Raw genomic sequence first — 23,816 nt, 5'->3', positions numbered from 1 at the left:
AGCACTGGGTGATTGGTATTCATAATGGAAACTTCAATAGCAAATGTTTCCAAGCCAAACTAGAGCGATTCCCCCTTTAGTCAATACAGTCTTCATCTACATCAGTCAACAGCTTAGTACAATTGATGCAAATACGTAGACTTGGTAGAGCTGGTGTGGAGGACCTGACATCCACATCACACACGTTCTGGATGTTCTGCTTCACATCAAATCAAGCTTATTAGCAGGCATTAGATACAGTGACATATTAGGTGGGATCCCAGGACACCTCTAGTTACATTTCATTAACAACAACAACAAAAAAAAGCAGTTCCTGTTCTCCAACATCGTACACCCCACTCTGCAACTATGATGGAAGAGAAGTGGAGACACCAAGGAAATTCACCTCAAAATATTGCTCCTCATATAATATAAAATGTTTGGGCTCTTTAAGCTGAGGATATTTTTTACTTTGTGTGAGTTAAAAAAAAAGAGTTATCTTTGCATCTTAATTATATGACCAACACCTTTTTATCAATGCATGTGACAGTGCACCACACAATACATGAACAAAGAAACAATGTCATCTTAAGTAAATATAAATCTGAAATGAAGGTAAGTTTTGTATTTCTTTTCAAAATATATTGATCTATGGAAATCTTCTTCAATAAAATACAGTTTAGACCAACAGATAAATGTCATCCCTCCCAACTACAAGCTTGTGCAGAAGAATTACAAATCAATACATGCTTCATGTATTTTCACCCTGAACATGCTTTAAGGGGACTGAAGTGCTGTAACTGCAATCATAATGATTTGGTGCTGGTGGCTCCTCCTGGAAAGAGCAAATTTCGCATCTGGGGTTTTGTCTGCAGCCAGTAGCTGGAGCAGGCAGAATGTCCTGCACAGAAGTCGCCACCACGGCCAACATTCAGACTCTATTGGCTCCTCAGAGACATTATTTTTACAAGCATTTCTGCAACAGAAAGAGAAGTACAGCTCTGGATTTACTACAGCTAATCATATTTCTCCTCTGCAAAATTAGTATTTTGCCATGTATAGACACTGTATATAGGATGGCAATAAACTGGACTAAATATATGACAGTGCCATTACACAGCAAAACTCAAAACCCACAACTACCAAAGCAAGGGAGACGATTGTATTTGATGTGCATATCTAAAGATATATGAGGCCATAAAACTAAAGGCTAGATATTGCAGTTCAGTAAGATTAGAAAGCTGTCTTCAAATTTCAAGAGTGAAATACTGCTTATGCTTTTCCTGTTATTTTTTGCACTACCATTTCTGTAAACATGATATTGAATTTACTCTCTGGTATGTCTTCATGAGTAAAGTATCTTGCGAAATATCTACAAACACTTCAAATGCCCCTTTGAGGGGAGGTAGTCCTAACAGTTTTCAGCTGGTTTCAGAAGATATTTTTTCTCACAGCACACAAAAACTATTAAAAAAAAAAATTAATCCGTTTACTGAGATTTGCCAAAAAGAAAGTAATTATTGCTAAAGAGTTGACATACTTTATTAGGAATTTCATAAAGACCGTTTGCTTTTCTCAGAAACATGTATGAGAAATGACTAGATGTCTGCTCTAGCTGGAAGTGCACTCAGAAGAACTGTTTAAAATAGAAGTTATAAATTATCAGTCGATAACATGCATAATACCTGAGGCTGTAAAAATTCTTTCATCTGAAAATAACATCTATTACAAAGTCATTCATTTCTTAAGAAAAGGATTGTGAGGCAACATCTTGAGTCATAAATATTAAAATATGAAGACAGAAGCTTATTTATGCAAGCTGGAGTTGGAAGTTTTTGCTAGACCATTCATTAGAAAGAAAATGGGGCTAGGCATAATTTGCAGAATGATTGGGTTCAAGGCTGAAGAAATTTAGGAAAGAACTGTAGCATGCATTTGAGAGAAACGACAGTACCACTTGTCTGAAGAAACTGCCAGTGTGCTCAACACTAACTACTTACATTTGAAAGGCTTTTTTATTTTTATTCAGCCTCACGTATTTATGAGCTGTTCTGATCTTACTCTTCATCACTGCCATCCAATATTTCTTCTAATTAACATTACTTTGAAGTCTCTGACCTTTAGGCAGACATTCAATTCTGAATTAAAATATAATTTTCTTTGTAACATGAATACACTTCTTATGCTACCCCCATACTCTTCTTGTTACAGAATAAATACATAATAAATGTAAGGAAAAGACTAAATTGAACTTGATAAAATAATGAAAAATAAGAAGAAAATAAACAGATCAGCCTGCTTTTCCTTTCCAATAAAATAAGGACAAGTGACAGTAGGGAAAAAAATAAAGGCAATACTTAAAATTTATAAACAGAATTCCTTTGTGGACAGTGTTTAATTTATCTGCAGTTCATACTGCCATGAAACTTCATCACTGTCATATAAGTATGTCCAGCAATCACATGGTTTGTATTGAGCAGGACCACAACCATCTTTTGAGGGTGAAAGAGGCCCATGAATTGCAGAGCATAGAGAATATTTTTCTTGTGAATATATCACAGCTCTTTTTCTAAACTTTTGTTTCCAGTCACTGCAGTTACATGAATCTCTGGTGTGATGACAGTAGCACTTCCCATTTATCTCATCAGCATTGCTTCTCCCAGTAAAGTTATTCCTTAGTCTAAAAGACCAGCGAGTCTTGACCACGTTTGCTTTATGTTACTGCATAACTTTTTCTGCAGTCAAATAGTAGGAACTTAGTTAAAGTAAGTTAAATAACTTACTTTTACGTAGAGCTGCTGAAACTCCTCAAGGTTCAGTCTACCACTTGGACAGTCCTTTAGAAATCCTTTGTACCACTGTTTTAGCTCGTGTTCGTTGAACTCCGTGCTCTTCACCAGATCCTCCATCACCTCGGGGGCCAGCTTGCTGTTTTGTTTCCCCATTTTGCCTTGAAAATAAATGAATACAATTAGCCAAATGTGGCCATTAAACTGGAATTGACATAAAGATCGAACTTCACACTCGTACTCACTGCTGCTTTCAGTCAAACTTCCCAGATCTGTTAGTGAACATGAACCTTAGTCATACTTGAATATTGGAGGCTGAAAATATTGAAAAAGGCAATATTCTTCTTTCATTTAGGAATCTCAAGGCCTGGAGACAGACTACTTATTTGCCTTAAAATTAGGCAACATACAGCATTTTTTCACACTAAGATTGAAAAAGATTACTTAATTTTTTTCTTTGAATTTACCAAAAAAAAATCAGAAATTCAGGGATGTCCACAGAATTACTCTTTGTCTTGAAAATCTCTTCTGATATGACACCCACATCAGCACCTATTCCTCATAGGTCCAATGCTGTGGACAGAGAGGCTTGTAACATACAGCACGAGGTGTTCCACCGGGAGGAAGCAACGCAAGACTCCACACACTTGGTCTCAAAAAATGATGAAACTAAACTGGAAAAATAAATTTAATTCCTATATATTTGTACATATAAATGTATATATACACATATGTATGCATAGATGTATATTTATATATTTAATGCATAGTTGATATGCACTAGATGGTTTACATTTCACACTGTTAACTCCGGAGATGTTCAATGCATTAATCAAATACATTTGGTATACACACTTATAAATATTAAGCATAAAACAGCCAGAAATACAAAATATGCACGTATGTATAGATAAATACAGCAATTTCAGTATTACTCATGTTGGCCCTCTGAGATACTTCCACATTCTTTGACATTGCAAGAAAGACATCCTTTGACAGAACTTTAGAGAAATCCTCTTCTTTAATTTTTCCCATTCTGCTACAGTTTGCTTCATGACAGATGTCTTTCAGTTATTTTTTAGTCAGATGACAGACAACACTTAACTTGTCCTGTACAGAACTGCAAAGTGATGAATTTCTTTCCTGAGCCTAGCTTTGCATTTCCATTTTTATCTCCAGTTTAGCATCTATCTCTAATGACTGCACCACGCTGAATGCCTTGATTTCTAGTCCATATGACTACCCATTCCTGATACTAATCGATTGCTTTTGGCATATTCCCCTATTTCGAAGGGGCAATTTCTTTCTCCTCAGAAGGACATACTTAGTTCTATTCCAACATATCGATCTATTTATATAATTTCCTTTATGGGAACCTTCCTTGAGCAGGTGCAAAGTTAATCACTCCTCCTTCATCTTTCTGAACTACAAGAACCTGCTGCAAGGGCTCACCCAGCTGTTAACTAAGGGCAGCACACCGCTTGCTCTAAACTTATTCTGAAGCTTTGCCAGTCTCCCATTCACATGTTTTGGTAAACTTAGAACAAATATGCAAGGGTTTAACTTTTCAGTTAATTGCCACAGGAATAGCTGTACACTCAGATATCCAGAAATCAGCAGTTTTGACCGAACAACTGGTTTGCAATTCACAGTATTTAGAACAATTGCCCCAGTCTTATCTCTGAAGTCCCCATCTTCTCATGTATGACATTGACCTAATTTGGCAAAATCTGAATTTAAATCTCATGGAGACTACGGTATACTAACACAGTTACTTCTCTAGCTCCAACTCAGATAGCTTTTACATGAAACAATGACTGGTTTATTTGTTTTAGTCTTTATAGAGCCTGTTTATTTCCTGTTTTTGTTTTTGGTTTTTTGGTTGTTTGGTTTTTTGTTTTTTGTTTGTTTTTTTTTTTTATTTAAGCTCTGTTACCTTTGCAGTCATAACATGCTTTGCCTAGGACCCAGAAGATGTCTAATGATTCTCAGCAGTTATGGTAACTACCTTAGGTAGATTCATAAGACATCTTTTGGCTCTCTTAATTTAGCCAAGTGTTTTTTTACTTGACTCTTCATGTGGATTCTTATCCCCATTAATGATTAACTCAACAACACCTATCAATGAAAAAAAGCATCTTCAATGAGCAAAAATCAGGTGGTTTTGACTGACAATTTTTCTGTAATAGCAACTTTTAAATCTTTGTTGTGTTAACTTTAAAGCTCTTGGAACTGGCACTACGCAGGTGGAAGCAGACAGAACTGTGAATCTCAGCTCCATCTTCCAAAGTTACCTGTATTGTTTTCAATATTGTGAACATATAGAACATGTTCTATAGAACATCTATAGAACATGGAGATTAAGCATGTAAGAAGACATGAATAAACACACATATCCACATGTAACCTTTTCTATCATCAGATTCAGAGAAACAAGACACCAGCTTTCTGCTTCTGTGATACAGGTCCCTAATTTTGGTCAGCTGCTTGTCTGCCACAGGTAGTCCAGTAAGTCCCAAACACCTTCCATCCATATCTGATGTACTTCACCATAGAATATCCTACAGTAAATGAAAACCACAGCTGACATTTTGATAAACACTCTCAAACACTTATTTTTTCCACAGAATCAACCTAGTATTTGAGAAAGGTATAATTTGGGACTGCTGGGTTTGGTACTTTTATTTGCTGCTCCAGCACAGCATGGTGCATAATCTGCTAGGCTCTGTTTGAGACATGCTAACTAAGCTCGTCACAATGCCTTCCTGGAATTAGAAGCATTCATTCTTTCTCCATGTTTTAAAGCTCTTTTCTTACGGAATTGAATTACAATCTGCAAGAAAGCTCAAGAGTCTCATATAATTATCAAATATAATCTCACACTTCTGGCTATGGGAGATCCACCTTGTTTGGGAATAAAAACTCAAATACACAGATTATCTAGTTAATCATATTCTAACATTTTCTAGAGCTTCACTGAATCTCTTACAACTATTGAAAAAGTACAGTCACCCATTAGCAATGAGTATGCTACCACCAACACATTTAGTTTTCTAAATGAAAACTATTTTTAATTAACTTATAATCATGGTTTTGCAAATATGCATTTTCTTTGTGAAAATCTACGAATACGCATTAGGAAAAGACAGGAGAGAACAGCTGCACAATCACTAAGTTTTCAAGAAGAGGAAAGATCACTCTGCAAGCATTTCTTCTTTAGCAAATTTTACCATTTTAAACTATAAATTTGCTTCCAATTTCCATACTTCCAACCATGTAATGTGACAATTGAAACACTGCTATTCATCTTCCGTTGTGTTTTCTAGCAAAAATCATGAAAGGGAAAAGGAAAAAAAAAGCATCATGCTTTGATTTCAAGCCATTGTGGGGGAGAGATTCACAATAAACAAGGAACCAGGTATTTGAGTGCCACATGGCATCGATAAAGGTGTCAATTCTGTTCCCAATGACGTTACTCTGGCAGGAGAATGCTTATTAATACTAACAAGGACAACACAATCCAAAGTAGAGATCAAGAAAAACAGTAAAACTCTACTGTTGTGTAGCAAGTAGCAACAGCATTGAAGGTTGAGTTTAAAAACACGTCCCCTTCCTGAAATGCTCAAAGAGGCCATCAGCTGCCCAGAGAAAATGGCTTTTGAGAAATACTTAGTAGACTAGTACTCCAGTACTTCATTAAGTAACACCTTAATTGCTGCTTTTACAGGTCCATAGGAAGGTCAGATTTAAAAGATGGAAATTTATTAAACAGCCAATCCCCAACTTGAGGCAGTCCAGGCTGTGCCAGCAGCAGGCAAGTGCAATATAAGGATGTACCTGCCTGCTCTTTGCCCTGCTAGACCTCAAGAGGCCCATGCCAGCCAGCCTGGGAAGCAGGAAAGGGCTTCAGCAGCAGCTGGAACTTACTCTAAAATGGTTCACCAGCATGGGTTAGCAAATATTTTATATGATTTTCTGGGGCCTTTAGAGGGAATGGGCATTAAGTCATCATGTAGAAAGAGGAAAACAGTTCTTCTAGTTTTAAGACCTGGTATCATTTGTTTAATAGCTTTCCTGCAATGCTATCATGTGTCCCACACGTGCTTGTGCTATTTCAAATGCTCTCCACTCTCCACTCGATCATCATCCAAACCTCCTGGCCAAGCAAGGTTTTTTTCCCTGGAATATCTTATAGCAATTCCTGCACAGGTTTATCAGGTCTGCAGTTCTCACTTGGCTTGCCAGTACTAAGCTGCCAATGTGAGCACAGTTCTACAAAACAAAATTTTATTAAAGACGTAAGGAAAAAAATGTGAGTTCAATAGCAAAACATGACTTACGGCACCTTGTTTGCTGTTTAATGATTTCAGAAGATCTCCCAAACTGTTGCTAACACAGCTTCATTCGGACCGACTTCCTTCCCCTCCTCTCGTTGCCCTCCAGTCTCCTCAGCAAGTGCCCAGAGTTCAAAGGGACCAAGTGCAAACAAACAGAACTCTGGCTGTTCCTAAGGAAGAATTAACTGAGTGCTCCCAACGATCTTACGTTTGTGCTGAAAAAGGACCCGAATTCCACTGAGAAGACAGCACCAACTACGTCCAGCCCTGTCCTTGAAAACCAGTTCTGTGTTGTTTTGCTTACTTCCCATAAATACAGTTATATAAAACCATTTCCTTTTCATGTTGCTTCAGGAAAAGTGCTGCCAGGAGGTTGAGGGAGGTGATCCTTCCCCTCTGCTCTGCACTGGTGAGACACATCTCACCAGTTCACCAGGTCACTGGATCCACTGTTGGGCTCCCCCTCCAGACAGACATGGACTTACTGGAGAGAGTCCAGCAAACAACCACAAAGGTGATAAGCATTGGTCATACAAAGGAAATGAGACGGCTAGGGCTGTTCAGCCTGGAGAAGAGAAGGCTCAGAGGGTCTTATCAATGTGTGTCTAAACACCCAATGAGGGGAACAAATATGGCAGAGCCAGCCTCCTCTCAGGGGTGCCCAGGGAGACAAGAGGCAGTGGGCACAAACTCAGGTTCAGGAAATTCTGTCTTAATGTAAGAAAATGCTTCTTTACTGTGCAGGTGATCAAACACCAGAAGAGGTTACCCAGAAAAGTTGTGGAGTCTCCATCCTTGAAGATACTCAAAACCCCACAGGACACAGTTCTGTGCAATCATCTCTAGCTGACCCTGCTTGAGCAGGGGCTTGGATTTGGGCATCTTTGGAGGCCTCCTCCAGTCTTGGAGATTCTGTCATTCTGTGACACAGTTAGAGGGAAATGGGGCAGTCATACCACCTGTTTTTGGCATACGCAGTAGCTGCCTAATTTCACTAAATTCCCCCATGGATAGCTGAGAAAAAAAGTGCTCATCCAAAGGATCATTTAGAGAAGAGGTGCTGGTGACTAGTCACCTCCCTCCCCTCACTGATTCCAGGAGTGCCTTATATCCCTGGGCACAAACACCTAACTGATTGGAGCTACCCCAACTAATCCCCGTGTACTTTGGCTGCTTTGACACCTGACCATGTTCACACTCCGGTTTCCAAGCAATTCTGCATGAGCTGAAGCAGTTGGTAGTCACCTAACACCTCTGCAGCCTCGTGAGTTCTGTGCATTTGATGAATTCCCTTGTATGGTGCATGTTTTTCTTGCTCTTCGCTGGCTTTGGGAAATGGGAATGAGTCGTGTGGACTATGCCAGAAGCAAATGACAGCACTCACTTTGCCAGCTCAGCTGTGCTGGCAGGCACTCATTAGGTTGGAAGGAAAACTGTGGTTCACCCCCACCCCTCTGCCCACTCCGAGCCCACAAGCTCCCACAGGAACGTGCTGACTCCTGGGGACTACATGTGAAATCCAGGCATTGAGCAAGCAAGCATGGTGGGTGTCTTTGCAATCTTTGACACAATACAAATCTATAAACGGCACATCAAACACTGTATAGACTCCAACATACATACATACAGGTAACAAAACCCCAAACAATTAGTGCTGAGGAAAGCATATAATTTACAATAACAGAATCATTTTCATATGATTTTTAAGCAGGCTGTTTATCAAATTTCCAGCTGTGTGCTGATACTAACTCTAACTCCTGAAGATTCCCAGCATCGTTCCTTTCTCTTCAGGCTACTTCAGACACTGCCTTTTCTAACATCAGTATGAAGGACAGATAGAAGCAGGCTATCAAGCCACAAAGATGCCTCATTTCTTCAAATACACTTATTGTTTCACAGAAGAAGACGAAATTTGGAGCTGTAGCGTGTCTTTCACAGACAAAACAAACAACGACCTCATAGCCAAAGCCCCATGGAAATAAGTACCCAAGGAAATGTATGTGTGGAAAAGAAGAGGAATTTTCCCATCCCCATGGAGAGAGACTCTTCACCAGGGGTTGTAGTGAAAGGACAAGGAGTAACGGTTTTATATTGAAAGAAGGTAGAGATAAGGAAGAAATTTTTTGCAATAAGGTTGGTGAGGCACTGGAACGGGTTGCTCAGAGTGGTTGATGCTCCATCCCTGGAAGTGTTGAAGGCCAGGTTGGATGGGGCCCTGGGCAACCTGGTTTAGCGGAAGGTGTCCCTGCCCCTGACAGGTGGTTGGAACTAGATATCTTTAAAGGTCCCTTCCAACCCAGACTATTTTATGATTCTATTCTCCCTAGGCAATTTGTGAAGCACCTCTTCACATCAGTTGTCAACACAATTTCTAAGTCAGTTTGCATGAAGCAAGGATGATGCTGAGTCCTATACCTTGCATAGTAGAACCATACTAGAAAGCCCTTTTTCCTCCCCAAACATTCAAAAGATTAAGATATTTTAGAGAAGGTTCTGGTACTGTTGCATGATACTAGCTCTTAAGATGCTGACACCATGTAAGTACTATACTATGATTAAAGCTTTTGAAAAAGGGGCCAGTCGTGTTAGAAGGAACTAGTGGTGGCAGCGGTTGTTTTTTTCCTGTCACTGTCTCTCCTGTAAGCCAGATCTCCTCTTCAGTGATCAGAAGCCTTTACTTAATGATGTCATGGTGTACCAGGGTGAATTTACGCTGATACTTTTGGTCTGTGTTTGGCCCAAACAACTGTAAAAGTTCTGTTCTTTCCCTGCCAAGTTTTGAGAAAACAAGTACTGATAAATCAATACCTCGTCCTTGGAAAGAGAGCTTCTTGTATAAACTATATTAATTGGTGTTCTGTGATTGGTTCATCGTCTGCCAAGGACATTTGAAGGAGAAACCGAAGAAGAGGGGAGGAAGTCACGACCCCCAACTCAATTAGGGAAGATCCCCGAAGCATACTGCGCATGTGTACGGGGAATTCCAAAATTCTCACGCATGCACTGAAGGGATGTGCTTGCATAATAGGTGGTGGGATGGAGGACCTCTGGTTGGGCCGTGATGGCCACACCTGCAGAAGTTGAGGTCATTCAATTAATTGTATAAAAAGCAGATAGCTCTTCTTTGGGGGGAACTAGCTTCACGACAAGGACAACGTTGCCTTTGGCGGGGACACCTGCCACTTTGTGAACTTACTGACTCTCCAAGGATGCAGCTTCTGCTATGGGTAATTATAGGCATGCTAGGTTGGTAAGATAACTTTATGGGCAACAGCTGGGTAACTAGGGAGGTCGTTCTGGGGGCTTATTTCTCTCCTCCTTCCTCCCTTTTGGGTTTGTTCGTTTGGTTGGCCACGTCTTGGTAATAAATATCAGTTTTGTTGAGCTTGCAACAGTGTCATGGTTTTCAAGATTCAGTACGGTCCGAACCCCTCCCTAATACACATGGCATCTGTGGTTCTCCCACAGATGGGTTTGACCCCCATGAGTCAAAAACTCCCTCAGCTGGCTCAGTCCCATCTTCCTACTCCTTTCTCGGAACCCCTGGATCTAAACACACAGCAGCTCCACGTCTGCACTTTGCCTGCAAGAAAGAAGAGCTGCAACAACCTGTAGGAGTGGAAGATGAAAGAAATCCACCTCCAGGTGTTTGATGTCAGGACAGAAAAGCCAGGCAAGGAACACCACGTCAGACATCGGCAGAGGCACCAGTGGCAGAGTACCTGACACCGTGACAGCCAAATGGGGCTGGACAATGCCAGGCACTGAGGACCCACTCTAGCTGACCCTGCTGAGCAGGGCTGACCACTGCACAGTCTTCAGAAGTCCCTGCCACCCTCCACAGTTCTGTGACTCAAGAGCTGCAGACATCCTTTCAGTAATAATTGTGGGAGAAATTAATTATCAGGTATAGGTAGAGCTAATAGACTTTTATGTTGCTGTATTGCCCATCAGTTACCTCAGGACCATGTTGTTCTCCCTACTTAGAAGCAAAACCAAGCCTGAAGGAACAGCTTTCTCCTTCAGACAATACCTGGAGCTCTCTTTTGAGTTTCTAATCAACTATAACTGAAAAATAAGAATTTACATGTGTGTGTACGAGGAAGAACTTCTTTACTGTGTGGGAGACTGAGCACTGGAACAGATTGCCCAGAGAGGTTGTGGAGTCTCCCTCACTGGAGATATTCAAGAATTGTGTGGATGCAATACCGTGCAATGAGCTCTAGGATGACTCCACTCAAGCAGAGAGGTTGGACCAGATGACCCACTGTGGTCCCTTCCAACCTTATCCATTCTGTGATTTTGCGTTTGTGTAACGCTATACTGCAATATACTGAAATATATAGCAGACATGATTTACAGCTGACAACATAAACCTCAAACTACGGGTGAAACAAATAGGCTAGATCCTGATTTATATTACACTACAGCAAAAACTGGAATAAATCCAGTGATTTCAGATTACTTTACTGGCTTTACCAAATATCAGATTCAGGTCTGTAATCTCTTCGTGCGAAAGAAATGGGGAAAAATATAGAGTAATTACATTAAGGAATGCAATTATCCAACCGAATTGAATAATAAATGGAGAAAAGAGGTTTAACCAAGAGAAAAGAGATATATTTTTAAATTTTATTTGAAATGAGATGGATATTCAATTAGATTCAAGCAATAAAAAACATTTGAAAGGGTAAAAGCTGTGCAGGAGGATGCTCTAACACAACAATGACTGGTATGTAGGGCTTTTTTTTTCTGGGTGACTAGGAAACTAAAATTGCATTTATCTCATTAAAAGTGTGGATTTGTTTTCTGTTGAGTCTGGAATAAAGCAAAAGGGAGTTCACTACATTTTCAATATGAAAATCAAGGGCAATACCAGATTCACCAGTAGTTCCACTGTTGATGCACTCCTGTGAGTCACAGTAGGGCTCTATTCAAAGCCCAGTGCTGAAGCTGGCAGCTTAGGTAAAAACTAACCTGGTCTGAAGAACATGGCAGGGTCTTATTTCTGCCCCCTTTCCTCATGTGTATTGGGAAGTTGCTTACAAAAAGCTATAGCTAGCTCTTCTCCTTTGCAAGCGGACATGGATGGCAGGACACAGCGCAAAGCTAAGAATTACTTGAGTTGTTCAACAAGACACAAGTGCTCAGAAGAGCTTCCAGGCTCTATGACTTAACTTTGTACTTGGAAAGACAGGGACAAAATCCCTCTTTTGCTTGTTCTTTCTCTCAGGCTCTTTCAGACCACAAGGAGGAGAGTGTCCCCATTTCTACAGAAAGTTTAGGCTCTGAATGATCAGTTGTCCTTAAGAAAATTTTTGCTTCCTCTTTACCTTTGTTATTTGGTTTTGATGCCGCCGTAACTCAAACTTGTTTGTCTGTGAGTTTGTTGCCATGTCAACCTATTTTCCAATATTTCAGTGGAATTTAGTGATTTATATGTTCTACAAAATTTAGTGATTAATTTCTGGAGAGAACAATATGCTTGTTAATGCTGAGACAAACATGTTAAGTTCATCCGTTGCCATAGTTTCATTTTGCTACTGGCCCAGTGTCTATTGCTGGTGGTGATCAGTGAGTAACAAGAAGGTGTGAATTTAGGAAGACGACTCATTTTTCAGCAGTGGAATATGTATTTTCTTCACAGGTCTGCTGTCCTGAATTTTTTCTTTGTAAATAATAATCTTAAAATGCCTGCAGCACATTTACTGTACCTTTCCCTAATAATTCATATGCTGAATACCATTGCAATCACCTAATTATCCAGAATGCTCCAATATCAGAGCCTTGATTGCTGTGACAAGTTTGTTTTGTACCTTTTATGAAATATAAGAGTTTTTGATTGCTTTCTCTGAGGTTTTATTCTAGAATATGGTTTCCAATAAGCTTTCCCTCATGAGATGTGAAATCTGGAGCCTCCTGGACATCACTACTTCAGAGTGGCCACTGGAACAAGTTACATATCAGCACTGATAGTCACTTTCTAAGCCTTGCATTTCAAAAGAGTGGTTCATACAATTTTAGATATTTCAGAGATCTATCCACTATTCAGTACTCCACCTTTTCGGGGATAATTTCTGCAAACAACTCTTTTTTAGGAGAAGACTGACAGGGCATGAATGCACATTATAATTTCTCTGAGTAAGTTCCAGTCTTATTCTGGAACCATGGGACAACATTTGTGTAGATTGTAAACACCCATCTAGTTTTGATATGTCGAACTGTATCAACATTTCCTCTGTCTGAGATACAGAATTTTTGTCAATTCGTAGAGACTAGTGTGAATTAAAATTCTGCTTTTCTTTGAGTTAAAGATTATCGAAGGTTCATGCTTGGGGATAAGGTTTTTTAAACTTTAGCCATTGCCTTGACCTCATTTACATATATGCAAATTTTTTCTTAGTTTTCATTTGTTTGTAGATATTCATTTATTTTGTCATAAAGTTATCAAAAAGTATTACGTGCTTTCTCTGCACTTGTATTACATTCTGATTTGCTATCAGTTTTCCATATTGTTAGTTTGAAATGTCACTGTACTCTGGTACTGGTACACTGTACTGGTTTGATACGTGCAAAGCCAAACTCCTTAAGTTGGTATTGTCACTAAGAAGTACTTTGACTGTTCACCTTTCAGCCTCATTTTAATTTGAGTTTGAATCCATCAGATGCCTTTATAGGACTGCATCTCTGACTCATAAGTCATTGGGCTTTGCTTAATGGTACAAGATTCACTCTTCATTTATATCCATATTCCTCATCACTCTTTTGAGTGCACTCAATTAGTGCACTCTTTCTGCAAAGGCGCACTAATTGAATCAAATGTTTGATGCTTAAAAAGTCAGTTGTCTTTGGTCCCTCTGCAGTCAATGGAGATGGCCAGAAATTTCAGTGAGATTCACCCCATACAGAGAGAGATGTCTGAAAGCGGCAGGATGAATATATGCATGAGTATTTTAAGACAGAATGAATCACCAAGTGTCTCTTTCTTTCTGCTGTTTGTAGAGGCAGCCTTGTAAACTTAGATCTGAAACTGGATTTCTAAATGCTTAAAGTGACACAAGAAAAATCCTACCTTGCTTATTGACAGTGGATAACCTAATGCTGTTCCTGATCTCACTGGGAATCACATACATTTGCCAAAGTTGACTTTTATTCCTATACATCTCAATACTTATTCAAGTTTGATTAATGTCATGACAAGTGTAATATTCTGGTGTACCACATACAGGCAGTCCTTTCTAAAATGCTATTTACTTCCATCAAAGACGTGGAAAAACTCTTTTCCACCCTTTTCCAGGCCTCCTCCAACCAAAATAGTTTTAAGTAGCTGAACTGCAGAGATCAAGCTGTTCAGGATTGTTCCTTTATGTCCATGTCATTCCCTGCTTTTTCTTCAGTATAGTTCTCAAGTCCTTGCCTCAAAGAGTAAGATAAATAATTCTTCGTATTGTTAAATACAACATTCTATTGTAACGAATTTCACTCTGATCATGTAAATGCTAAATTACATTCTCTAACCCACCTCTAACATCCAACTCTCTCTTTACCCAACACAGTCCCTTCAGCAGCCCCGTCCAATAATGCAAGACCCTGTCTCATTGCTCTGAATTCACAGGGAGAAGAAGGTATGGTGAGCACTGTATGGCCATCCTGCAGACTCTGCTGGAATTAACAGCAGCCAAGATCAGTGACTGGATTGTTTTCTCTCTGTTCCCAACTTACACAGCAGTGACAGGGTCTCTTTTTCATCTTGTTCATGCTCCTGTGTCCTGTAATGACAACTATATATCAGCATATGGGCTACAAATAGTGTTGTGATAACTGAAATAAATATAAGCTAACACATAAAGATACACTTTAAAGCTTTTGCTTTCATTCCATTTCTGCCTGAAAAGGAGCATCCCAGACTGGAGTTAGCTCGCTTTTGCACACCCATCTATGACTGCCATCATTGAGCTGATTTCAACAGATTGTTTTGACCTATGGGCTAAAAAACTACATTACTAAAACCCACATGGCTGTATTATGGCAGATATTAACAGAAGCAGTTAGCAGGAAAGGAGATTACAGCTTTTTATTTTACTAAAAACCTTTCAAAATCAAAATAAAGTGTTTACATCATTGTGGTTAGTGATCCATCGGCGCAATGCTCACCCCAAATTCATTATAAACAAATCGTCAGAACTATCCCTTGTGACTGCTTCAGATGGAGCATGATTAAATGCAGAGGAAAGACATTACTGAGAAGATGAATCATAATTCTGCAGAATGAAATCAATGGCTTTACACTTTTCAGTTGGACGTTGAGGGGTGATCAAAAATGTTACTCATACAAACAAGTGAGCAAATGAATCACACACACAGCTTGAACAGGAAAAATATACTTAAAATTCACACAGCAATAACAGCAACTATCAAGGAAACACGGAAGAAAACCTGAAAATATTTTCCTAAGGTAGAATTTTCAAACTTTGAAATGCAAAGTTTTTCCATCACTTTTGATATTATGGTTTGGAATAAATGTAATAAATTTTAGAGTCGTTGGATGGCTCATTTGAAGTAACATTTTAATATCTTCAATCCAACTCTAAGCAGACAGGTTGGCAACCACCTCACAGCAACAAGGATGAGATGACCTAACTGGTATGACTTAAGCCACTCCAGTCACCTCAGCTGTCTCGACACATGTTGATGTCTCAGACACCTTAGGCCCTTACAGATGGCATTAGACACCTCTGCTTAAGCAGCTGAATCAGGTGAATGTGATCTTGCCCTCATAATTTAGACAGTTAACTCAGAATCATAGAATTCTTTACGTTAGAAAAGCCCTCTAAGATCATCAATTCTAACAGCTAACCCAGCAACACTGTGTTCAGCTCTAAACCATATCCTCAAGTGCCACACCCATGTGCCTTCTGAACACTTCCAGGGATGGTGATAGCACCACTTCCATAGGCAGCCTCTTTCAATGTCTGACCACCCTTTGAGTGAAGAAATTTTTCCTGATATCCAGACCTCCCCTAATGCAACCTGAGGCCATTTTCTCTCAACCTGTCGCTTGTTTCCTGGAAGACCAACACTCACCACATACTTGAACTAACAAATCAGTTAAATGACACAGTGCCCTGTTTTGATAGCAGAGAAAAGCCATCATAGAGAAACCCTGCTCGCTGAAATTAATTCATCAGGCTTCTATCTATAGGCTCTCCCTCTGGAGTCCATGAAAAATGCCTTAATCCCCACTTGCTTCTGAAGGTTGGATGGGAAATAAGGTGTTTCTGATCTCACTTAACAGGCTGATGCTGTTGTGCTATGCTATGTTAGACAACAAGCTGTCAGCCCTCCTGTCCACTCAAACCAGCACACACACAACCAGCAAGGAGTGCACGTGCAGCCAGGACAGGTCAGCAGTGTCCAAGACGGAGCTGCCAGGCTCACCTGTTCTTTGTGCCTATGCACAGATCCAATCACAGAATCAGAGAATTGTTCAGGTTGGAAAAGATCTTTAAGAACACAGAGCCCAAGCGTTAACCCAGCACTGCCAAGTCCCCCACTATACCCCCTTTGCTGTTTCATAATGCACAGGAGGTCAAAATCATAGTTGATCTCCAAGTCATTTCTGAGCCTTGACTAGTATAGTTAAAGGAAATTGGAGCAAAAAAGGTCAAAGCTGGGAATGTATGAACTGGTCCTACTAGGACTGAATTTAGAAGTATTCACTGTGCTTCCTCCTTTAGAAGATTCTCTTTCCAGAGCTGCCAATCCAATTCTGTCATAAAGCACACAATTGATTAAATGTAAAAATTACTTTAATGCAGACTGAGAACGTGAGTTCTTTAGTACTGAATATCTCTGTTACATAGGCAAACCCAGCATCAAAAAGCAATAATGCATGTAACCATTACCTAGTATTTCCTCATTAATTAGCACATTAATTAGCACACTGCTCTTTGAAATCACTGATAGATAATATAGACAAGTCTCACAAACCTTTCTTCCTGGAAAAATATAAGTATTTGTACAGATGATAGAGCTGCTAGCAAGGTTATATATTAAGGGGAAAAAAGAATGCATTCATTAATATTGATAGAAATTGCAAAATGAGTAAAAAGGACAAAGCAAAAGGAATGCTGGCTGTCTCAGAGGAGACTCTATGTCCCCAGTACAGGAACTTCATTATTATTTCATGATCTTAATGGCAAGCCTCTGAGCTTTGCGTATGTCCTTCATAACTAAAAATTAATTACAAACACAATCCAGTAAATCTTCGCAATGCAGCAATTGAAAGCCGTTAGCAATTTCTTCTAGTTTTGACTTCATTTATACAGTACAATAGTTCTGCAACAGAGCAAGGTAAAACATACAACTTTCTATGAGTCTCAAATACGAATCACAGTATATGGTCTTTCTGTTAAAAGATAAGCCAGAGGGAGGCAGGAAGGGAGAGAGAGAAAGCCTCTCATGCTAAAGGACTTCACAGTTTTATCATTTCATACATTAAAAATAATTGGAACAATTTCTTCCAACTGTTTTTCAATGAGGGCTCTATTGGAATAAATTTTTATAAAAACTGGCTGTTGCCATGCCATCACAAAACTGATAAATCGCTCAGCTGAATCTGTGTGTGTGCACACATGTTTTTGTTTTTTTTTTTTTTTTTTTTGTAATATAATAAAAGGTATTTAAAAAAAAAAAGAAAAGAGCGAAATACAGTCGAAATTTTGGTAGCATTTATCATGGACAAGAATAATAAAATCTATACTGAAGAAAGGGGAGAAAACCGAAGAGACCTATACAATGCACCACACATTTGTAATACTACATCATCCATGAGAACTTCAGTGCCTCATCCTGCAAAGGACAACAGGCAAGGTACACAAGTCTATTGTGTACTGGGCTTTTTTGATTTAAAGAGATGCCTGCTTTTCAGATCACTTTCTAAAATGTTTGTTTATCTAGAACACATCTCAGGAATTATATTTTTGCTGATGACAAAAAAAAAAGAAAGCAACATTTTTGATTTGGATATCAGTGCATGAAGAACTCCTTCAGCAAAGTACATGGAAAGCTGTTACAAAGGAACAGCTCTGGGACAGGCCATAGCAATACACTGGACAAAATCATTGGACAAAGAAAAGACAATGGTGATGCAGATAAACATATGAAAGAAAACAAATGAAAGCTATATAAGGATTTAAATTGTTAAGAAATTCACAAAAAATACTTCTGAATTCCTTCAGTTTATCAACTACCAGGAAAAAGCAATTGATAGAGGTTGCTAAGCCCAGACAAGCTGACTCAGAAATCTTTTCAAAGGTCTCAAAATTGCAAATCTAAAATATCAGCCTGCAGTTCCATTAAATTGTCTAGGAAAATAAAATTTTGTTCTGATTCACTATCTACCTTTGTTAGATAAGGACCCCCTCAGGAAACTATTTTAGAACACCTAGCAAGAAAAAGACATTATTGTAGGCTATGCATCCTGGAAAGCATGACATATAGCTCTAATTCTCAAGGGGTAGGATGTTTTTCTCTAACTTAGGGCTGTCCGTCATTGAGTTGACCATGGGAATAGTTCAGGTCTATGGAAGCAAACTACAAAGGTGCTGCATAAAAAAGGAAAAGTAAGCATAAAAAGATGTGTTCATTTTAAAGCAGAGTTGCACTTGCAGAAACAGCCCTGAGGCTCTTCTTGAAGCCATCAGGGAGGATGTCCCCAAAATAAGGAGGGAATTGTTGGAGGTAACAGGCAAGGACAGAGAGCCTGGACAGCCTTCACACAGCTGTGCCTTTTGCAGCAACTGCTGCTCCCAGGTGACAAGATACAGCAGTGGGTGAAATATTTTTATTCCCAACCATGATACTAAGCAGCTGTAACTGCACTGGCAGCTACCCTGGACTATTTAAGTCCATAGAATCTGGAAAGCTAGAAATATAAAACACTGCCTTCCTTGGCATTACCTCATGATTACTTCACTCATCACTGGAGAATGTGGAGGCAAAAAGGTTTAAGATAAAAATGGTTGTTGCTCTCTCTAATGATTCCAGAGTCTGAGACTGACTTTGGGGATGATATAATCTCCTTCATATATCCTATACTTCTGCAATAAGGTGCAAAAATTAAACTGCTGCTAACAAAGAACAATAAAATCCTAATGACAAATAGAAAAATATCCTTTCTATATAATCAAACACCCTCTTCACCACTGAATTGCACCCACAGCTTTTTTAACAGCAAAACAGACATCTCCAGATAGCGATTCAGCAAGTAGATCTAAGACACTTCTCCTAGGATGGGATGAGTCATACTTTGGAGGTGCTGTTCTCTCTCCATTGACTCTCCAGACTGTCATGTCTAATAATCACTGATTAAATTAGCTTTCCTGAATTTGTCTGATCCCTTTTTGGCCACATTTATATCTCGGTCTCCACAACATCCTGTGGAAATCAGTTTCATAATTTAATTAAATGTTATACAATAATTTCATTGGTGACCCTCTTTCTTGCACTGTGAGAAACAGTGACTATTTCTTATTCACCTGCTCCTCATCAGGCATGAAACAGCCAGACCCTTTCTAGCCTATGCTCCACGTTTCTAAACAATTTTACTCCCTTTTTCTAGGCTTTTTACAAATTTACTAATTCTATATCATACAAGTGACTATAATTACAGATACAATGCTCCACATGCTTATACAATACAATATGTTTCTACTGTCCTAGTACTTCCTAGCCATTTAAACTGCTATTTGACATGAACAGGTAATTTCAGAGATCTGTCCTCATTAATGCCCAGTTCCTCTCCTGATTTCTACAGGTTAAACTATAGTCATCAACATACTTTGTCCCACAGACATTACCTTCCTCCTTTTGCCAAATTCACCTGATATTTTATCTTCCCAATATTCAGTATTACATAATCACACTGCAGCAACTTATACTCTGATTTAAGTCCAACCATTACCAGTAATCTCAAATCATACACAAACCTTTTCACTTCACTAGTCAACTCCACAAGTCATTTATGAATACATTTCATCTCTTCCCCCTCTATCCATAAATCATAAAAATGTGAAATAACTGTTTTTATGTCTACTATCTTTCACCATATTATGGGTATAGAAGTACTACAAATTACTTAGAAAATTCAAAACTATACAGAAGATGGCTTAAATACATTGTTATCATTAAAGGTTAAAAACCTGACTAAATATTTCAGAGTCTTGTATTTTAACAGCCTAGGAAGAAGTGCCGTGATCATTTAGGACAGAAATAGTACAATTTCACACACAAATTCCTGGTTCATCTCCAATCTTTCTTATTGAGCAAGAGTACAGCTTTTGGATAAGACACCTGGTCTTGATTCAAAGCTTGAAAACAACAGACAATCTACCAGGTCTGTAGCTGGATCAGGCCCTACTTACGCTAAGTGCTGCACTGGTAGAGCTGTTAATTCTCTCTGGTGTGACAACACAGGAGAAAAGTTAAAGGAAATTAAGGCTGCACCTTAGAAATAAGCTAAATAGTGAAATAAAATATAATAATAACAAAAAATCCCCAAGTCCCCTGAACCCAACATCACGAAACAGAGTAATGTTAAAAACTATTGTGGCACTTGCCAGGAGTTTGGAACATCTACTAAATCAAATCAGAGGATGTAATATAAGAACTGTTGCCTGCCAGAAGGCAAAGAACTCTTTGAGCTGGGTATACTTGTAGCACTTTTTTTTTCTTTCTTTTTTTTTTTTTTCCCCCTGAACTACTCCCAAAAAACTCAGTATAAAAAGAACCTGTTACAGAATGCCCTCTGGAAGTGAACAAGACTCCAAATGATGGCCTTCTGGTAGCAATATTTTTCCATCTCCAAGACAAAAGAGAACACAGAACACATGGTACTCAGGATATCTGCTTTTTCATGGTGGAAAAAATCCCTTTATCTTTGCTGATCAGAGCAGCACTGTTACTGAGGCCAAGTAAAAAGGGAGGGGACAGAATGTATGTCAAGAAACAGACTCAAGAAAAAGGATCAAAAATCTCTTTCCTTACTTATAAAAAATCTGTATTATTTTTTGTGGGAAAACGTGCATATCACGGAATGGAAAAATGTAGTTTTCAAGGCAAGTGGTATAAGGAGCAAGCTTTACAAAGACATGTAAGTGCTTCTATAGGTCTGGACTACTGGCTACTGTAGATTTGACTAATTGCCTTGTTTCATTTCTCTTCAAGGAAGTCAAGGTGATGTTCAGTATAAATCAAGCATCTCTCTGGCAGCTTGAGTGCTCTTAAGAAATCTCACCAGGTTCCTAAATAGCTATGCGAATCTCATCTCAAGTATTTAGTTGCTGCATTCCCTGCTCAAAATGCAACTTAAACTCTGTCACCTTTACTTTCTAAGCATATGACACCAGCATACAAAGCAGGTCAGACACTGAACTTCATAATGCTGGCCTGTGCATCCATGCCTTGTCCTACATGGTACCACTTCTTAACATTCTGAAGGTCCCAATTTCTCACACACTGCCACTGTGAAACATTCAGGTTGGCATTTGATTCTTCATAAAAATGAAGAACTGTGAGTGCCAAGCTGTGAGCGCACAATAACAGAGGGGGGTATGGAATGTGCCTGAACAGCCCAGTGAAATGACTGGCTACAATGTTGCTGAGAAACAACACCACATATATAGACACACACACAGAAAAAATATAGGCCAAGCTGGTTTTATTATGTAGACATGCTTAGCATTAAGAATGCCTACACAGTATTACCATGGCTCTGCTGTTAGACAGACAAAGGTAACAGCAAATTGATTGTAAATCTCAGGCCCACGTTGTCACTGTTCTTCTTCCTTGTCCAATCTTTTCCTGTACTTTTGGCTCCCTGGCAGCACACTTGCCAAGCCAGTCCCATCACATCTGTACCAGCTCAGCCTGACTCTTTCTCCAACTTTCCTTCCCTCCTTCCTTCCTTCCTACCTGGTTCTTATTCCCTACCCACTGCCAACTCTCATCACTCTAATGTTTTATCTGTACTTTGACTTTTCCTTTTCGGTCTTTTCATCAGCAAAAGCAGTGAGAGCAGCAATGTTCACAGCCTGCAATGTGGATGCACAAGGGAAAAAACCAGAAGCAGGCTTGTTTAAGCTGCAGAGGAGCTCATCTGGGCAACATCTTATCGACATTTAAACAGTCTTGGCATCTTCAGGCACAAAGATAACCACTCCCAAAGAGCGGAGAGTGACGGACGCTCAGGCTGCCAAGAGGGCTGTCAGCATCTCTCAGAGAGGCAGCAGCAGCCCAGTGGCAGGACTCAGCATGTTTAAATGATGCTGCACATCATACAATATTGGAGAGCGTTTTATATTAAAAAACAGGTTGTAAAGTCTAAGTGAATTATGCAGCTTATAATTATGTTGTGTAAAGCGTAAAAAACCCAAGGCAGCCATCAAAGAAACACCATGATTTACAGGTGGCAGGTGCAGATGCATGGGGGAAGGCCAGACTAATACAAATGCTTCCCTCACATGTGGGCAAACGTGGGGTTTGAAGATGTATGTGTACTCCTCTGGTACCCAAAATCACCACAGACTGCTCAGAGGAGACAACACTCATGGGGAAAGCCTCAGGTTTCTCAGCAGAGGCTTAAACTGAGGTTGTTTGTTTTTCCCAGAACAAATGCAGAAACAAACCTGACTGTTGCTGCCGGTCTGCCCCTGATAAAAGGATAAAATGAAAATGCAAAAGGCATTGGGGTCAGAGATGTCACTAGCATTTGTACTTTCTCTTTTAAAAACTAGCTATGATTCCCAAGGAAACCTTCTCAGAACATCTAGGAAAAACTTTTTTTAAGGTTAAGAGGAGCATTGAATTTATTCCTCTGCTCTGCTTGCCGTATATATCTGTTTCCAAAAAAAAAGAAAAAAATTTAAAAAAAAAGGAGAAAAAAAATCTTGGACCTGACAGGCATGGGAAAGACCTGAGGAGCTGCAATCTCCCAAACAACCAAACAATTACCATCTAGAAGTTTCCATTAAATTAGTCCTTGCCACCAAATAAAGTCATTTGACAGTCTGCTTGTTCTTCACTGATGTCATACTTTCACCCTATTACAGTATTGGTGCTCCAAACTTTCTTAGAAACAATTTTTCTTTAACTTGAAAGGAGCTACACTGATTTATGACTCCAAGAACATGGCCAGAATCCAGAAAACCACCTGACAGCCAGTTTTTAACTTAATCTGTTCCATAAAGAAACTGAATTAAAATGTTTTTATTATTATTAATGATTACAGTAAATAACAAAAATGTCACAATTTTTAAAACTGTCATACAACCAGAAACAACAGAAAACTGAGGAATTGTACTATTAATGTCAAACCATTTGAAATTATTGCAAAGAAAGCCAGCATCCACAAATCATGCACAGAACAGGGAAGTTATTATAGTCAGTGGCAGGGAACTTGATTAATCCAGGCTAATTCTACCTGGGTGGTAGCCATTAGCAACTGGATATCTAATCTAAACTAGTCATCAAGGCTCCAATGCTCAACGGAGAGAAACAGGGACCCAATTCACCAAGAGGCAATTCATCCCATACTAAAACTATATATACAAGGTAAGTGGGATTAATTGCTCTCTGGAAATATCTACTCTTGTCTGACTAACAAAAAAGCCTACACAATTAGACTAAACATTTAACTCCTAGACAGCTAGAA

General features: G+C 39.2%; 1 protein-coding gene across 6 annotated transcripts in view; it reads right to left on the bottom strand.

Annotated features, from left to right (window-relative positions):
- Positions 1-23,816, bottom strand: part of VSNL1 (visinin like 1) — a 92,440-nt gene that overhangs the window by 48,847 nt on the left and 19,777 nt on the right. For all 6 annotated transcript variants that reach the window (XM_039385483.1, XM_027750741.2, XM_027750737.2 and 3 more), the window contains exon 2: positions 2,763-2,929. In XM_039385483.1, coding sequence (XP_039241417.1) covers positions 2,763-2,924 — 162 coding nt within the window. In that variant the 5' untranslated portion in view covers positions 2,925-2,929. The remainder of the gene's footprint in view (positions 1-2,762; positions 2,930-23,816) is intronic.

The sequence above is a fragment of the Pipra filicauda genome, unplaced genomic scaffold (assembly GCF_003945595.2).
Source record: "Pipra filicauda isolate LSUMZ 115617 unplaced genomic scaffold, ASM394559v2 scaffold412_size1447426_pilon, whole genome shotgun sequence".
In the NCBI taxonomy this organism is placed as follows: domain Eukaryota; kingdom Metazoa; phylum Chordata; class Aves; order Passeriformes; family Pipridae; genus Pipra; species Pipra filicauda.
This window is presented reverse-complemented; position numbering and strand designations above follow the sequence as displayed.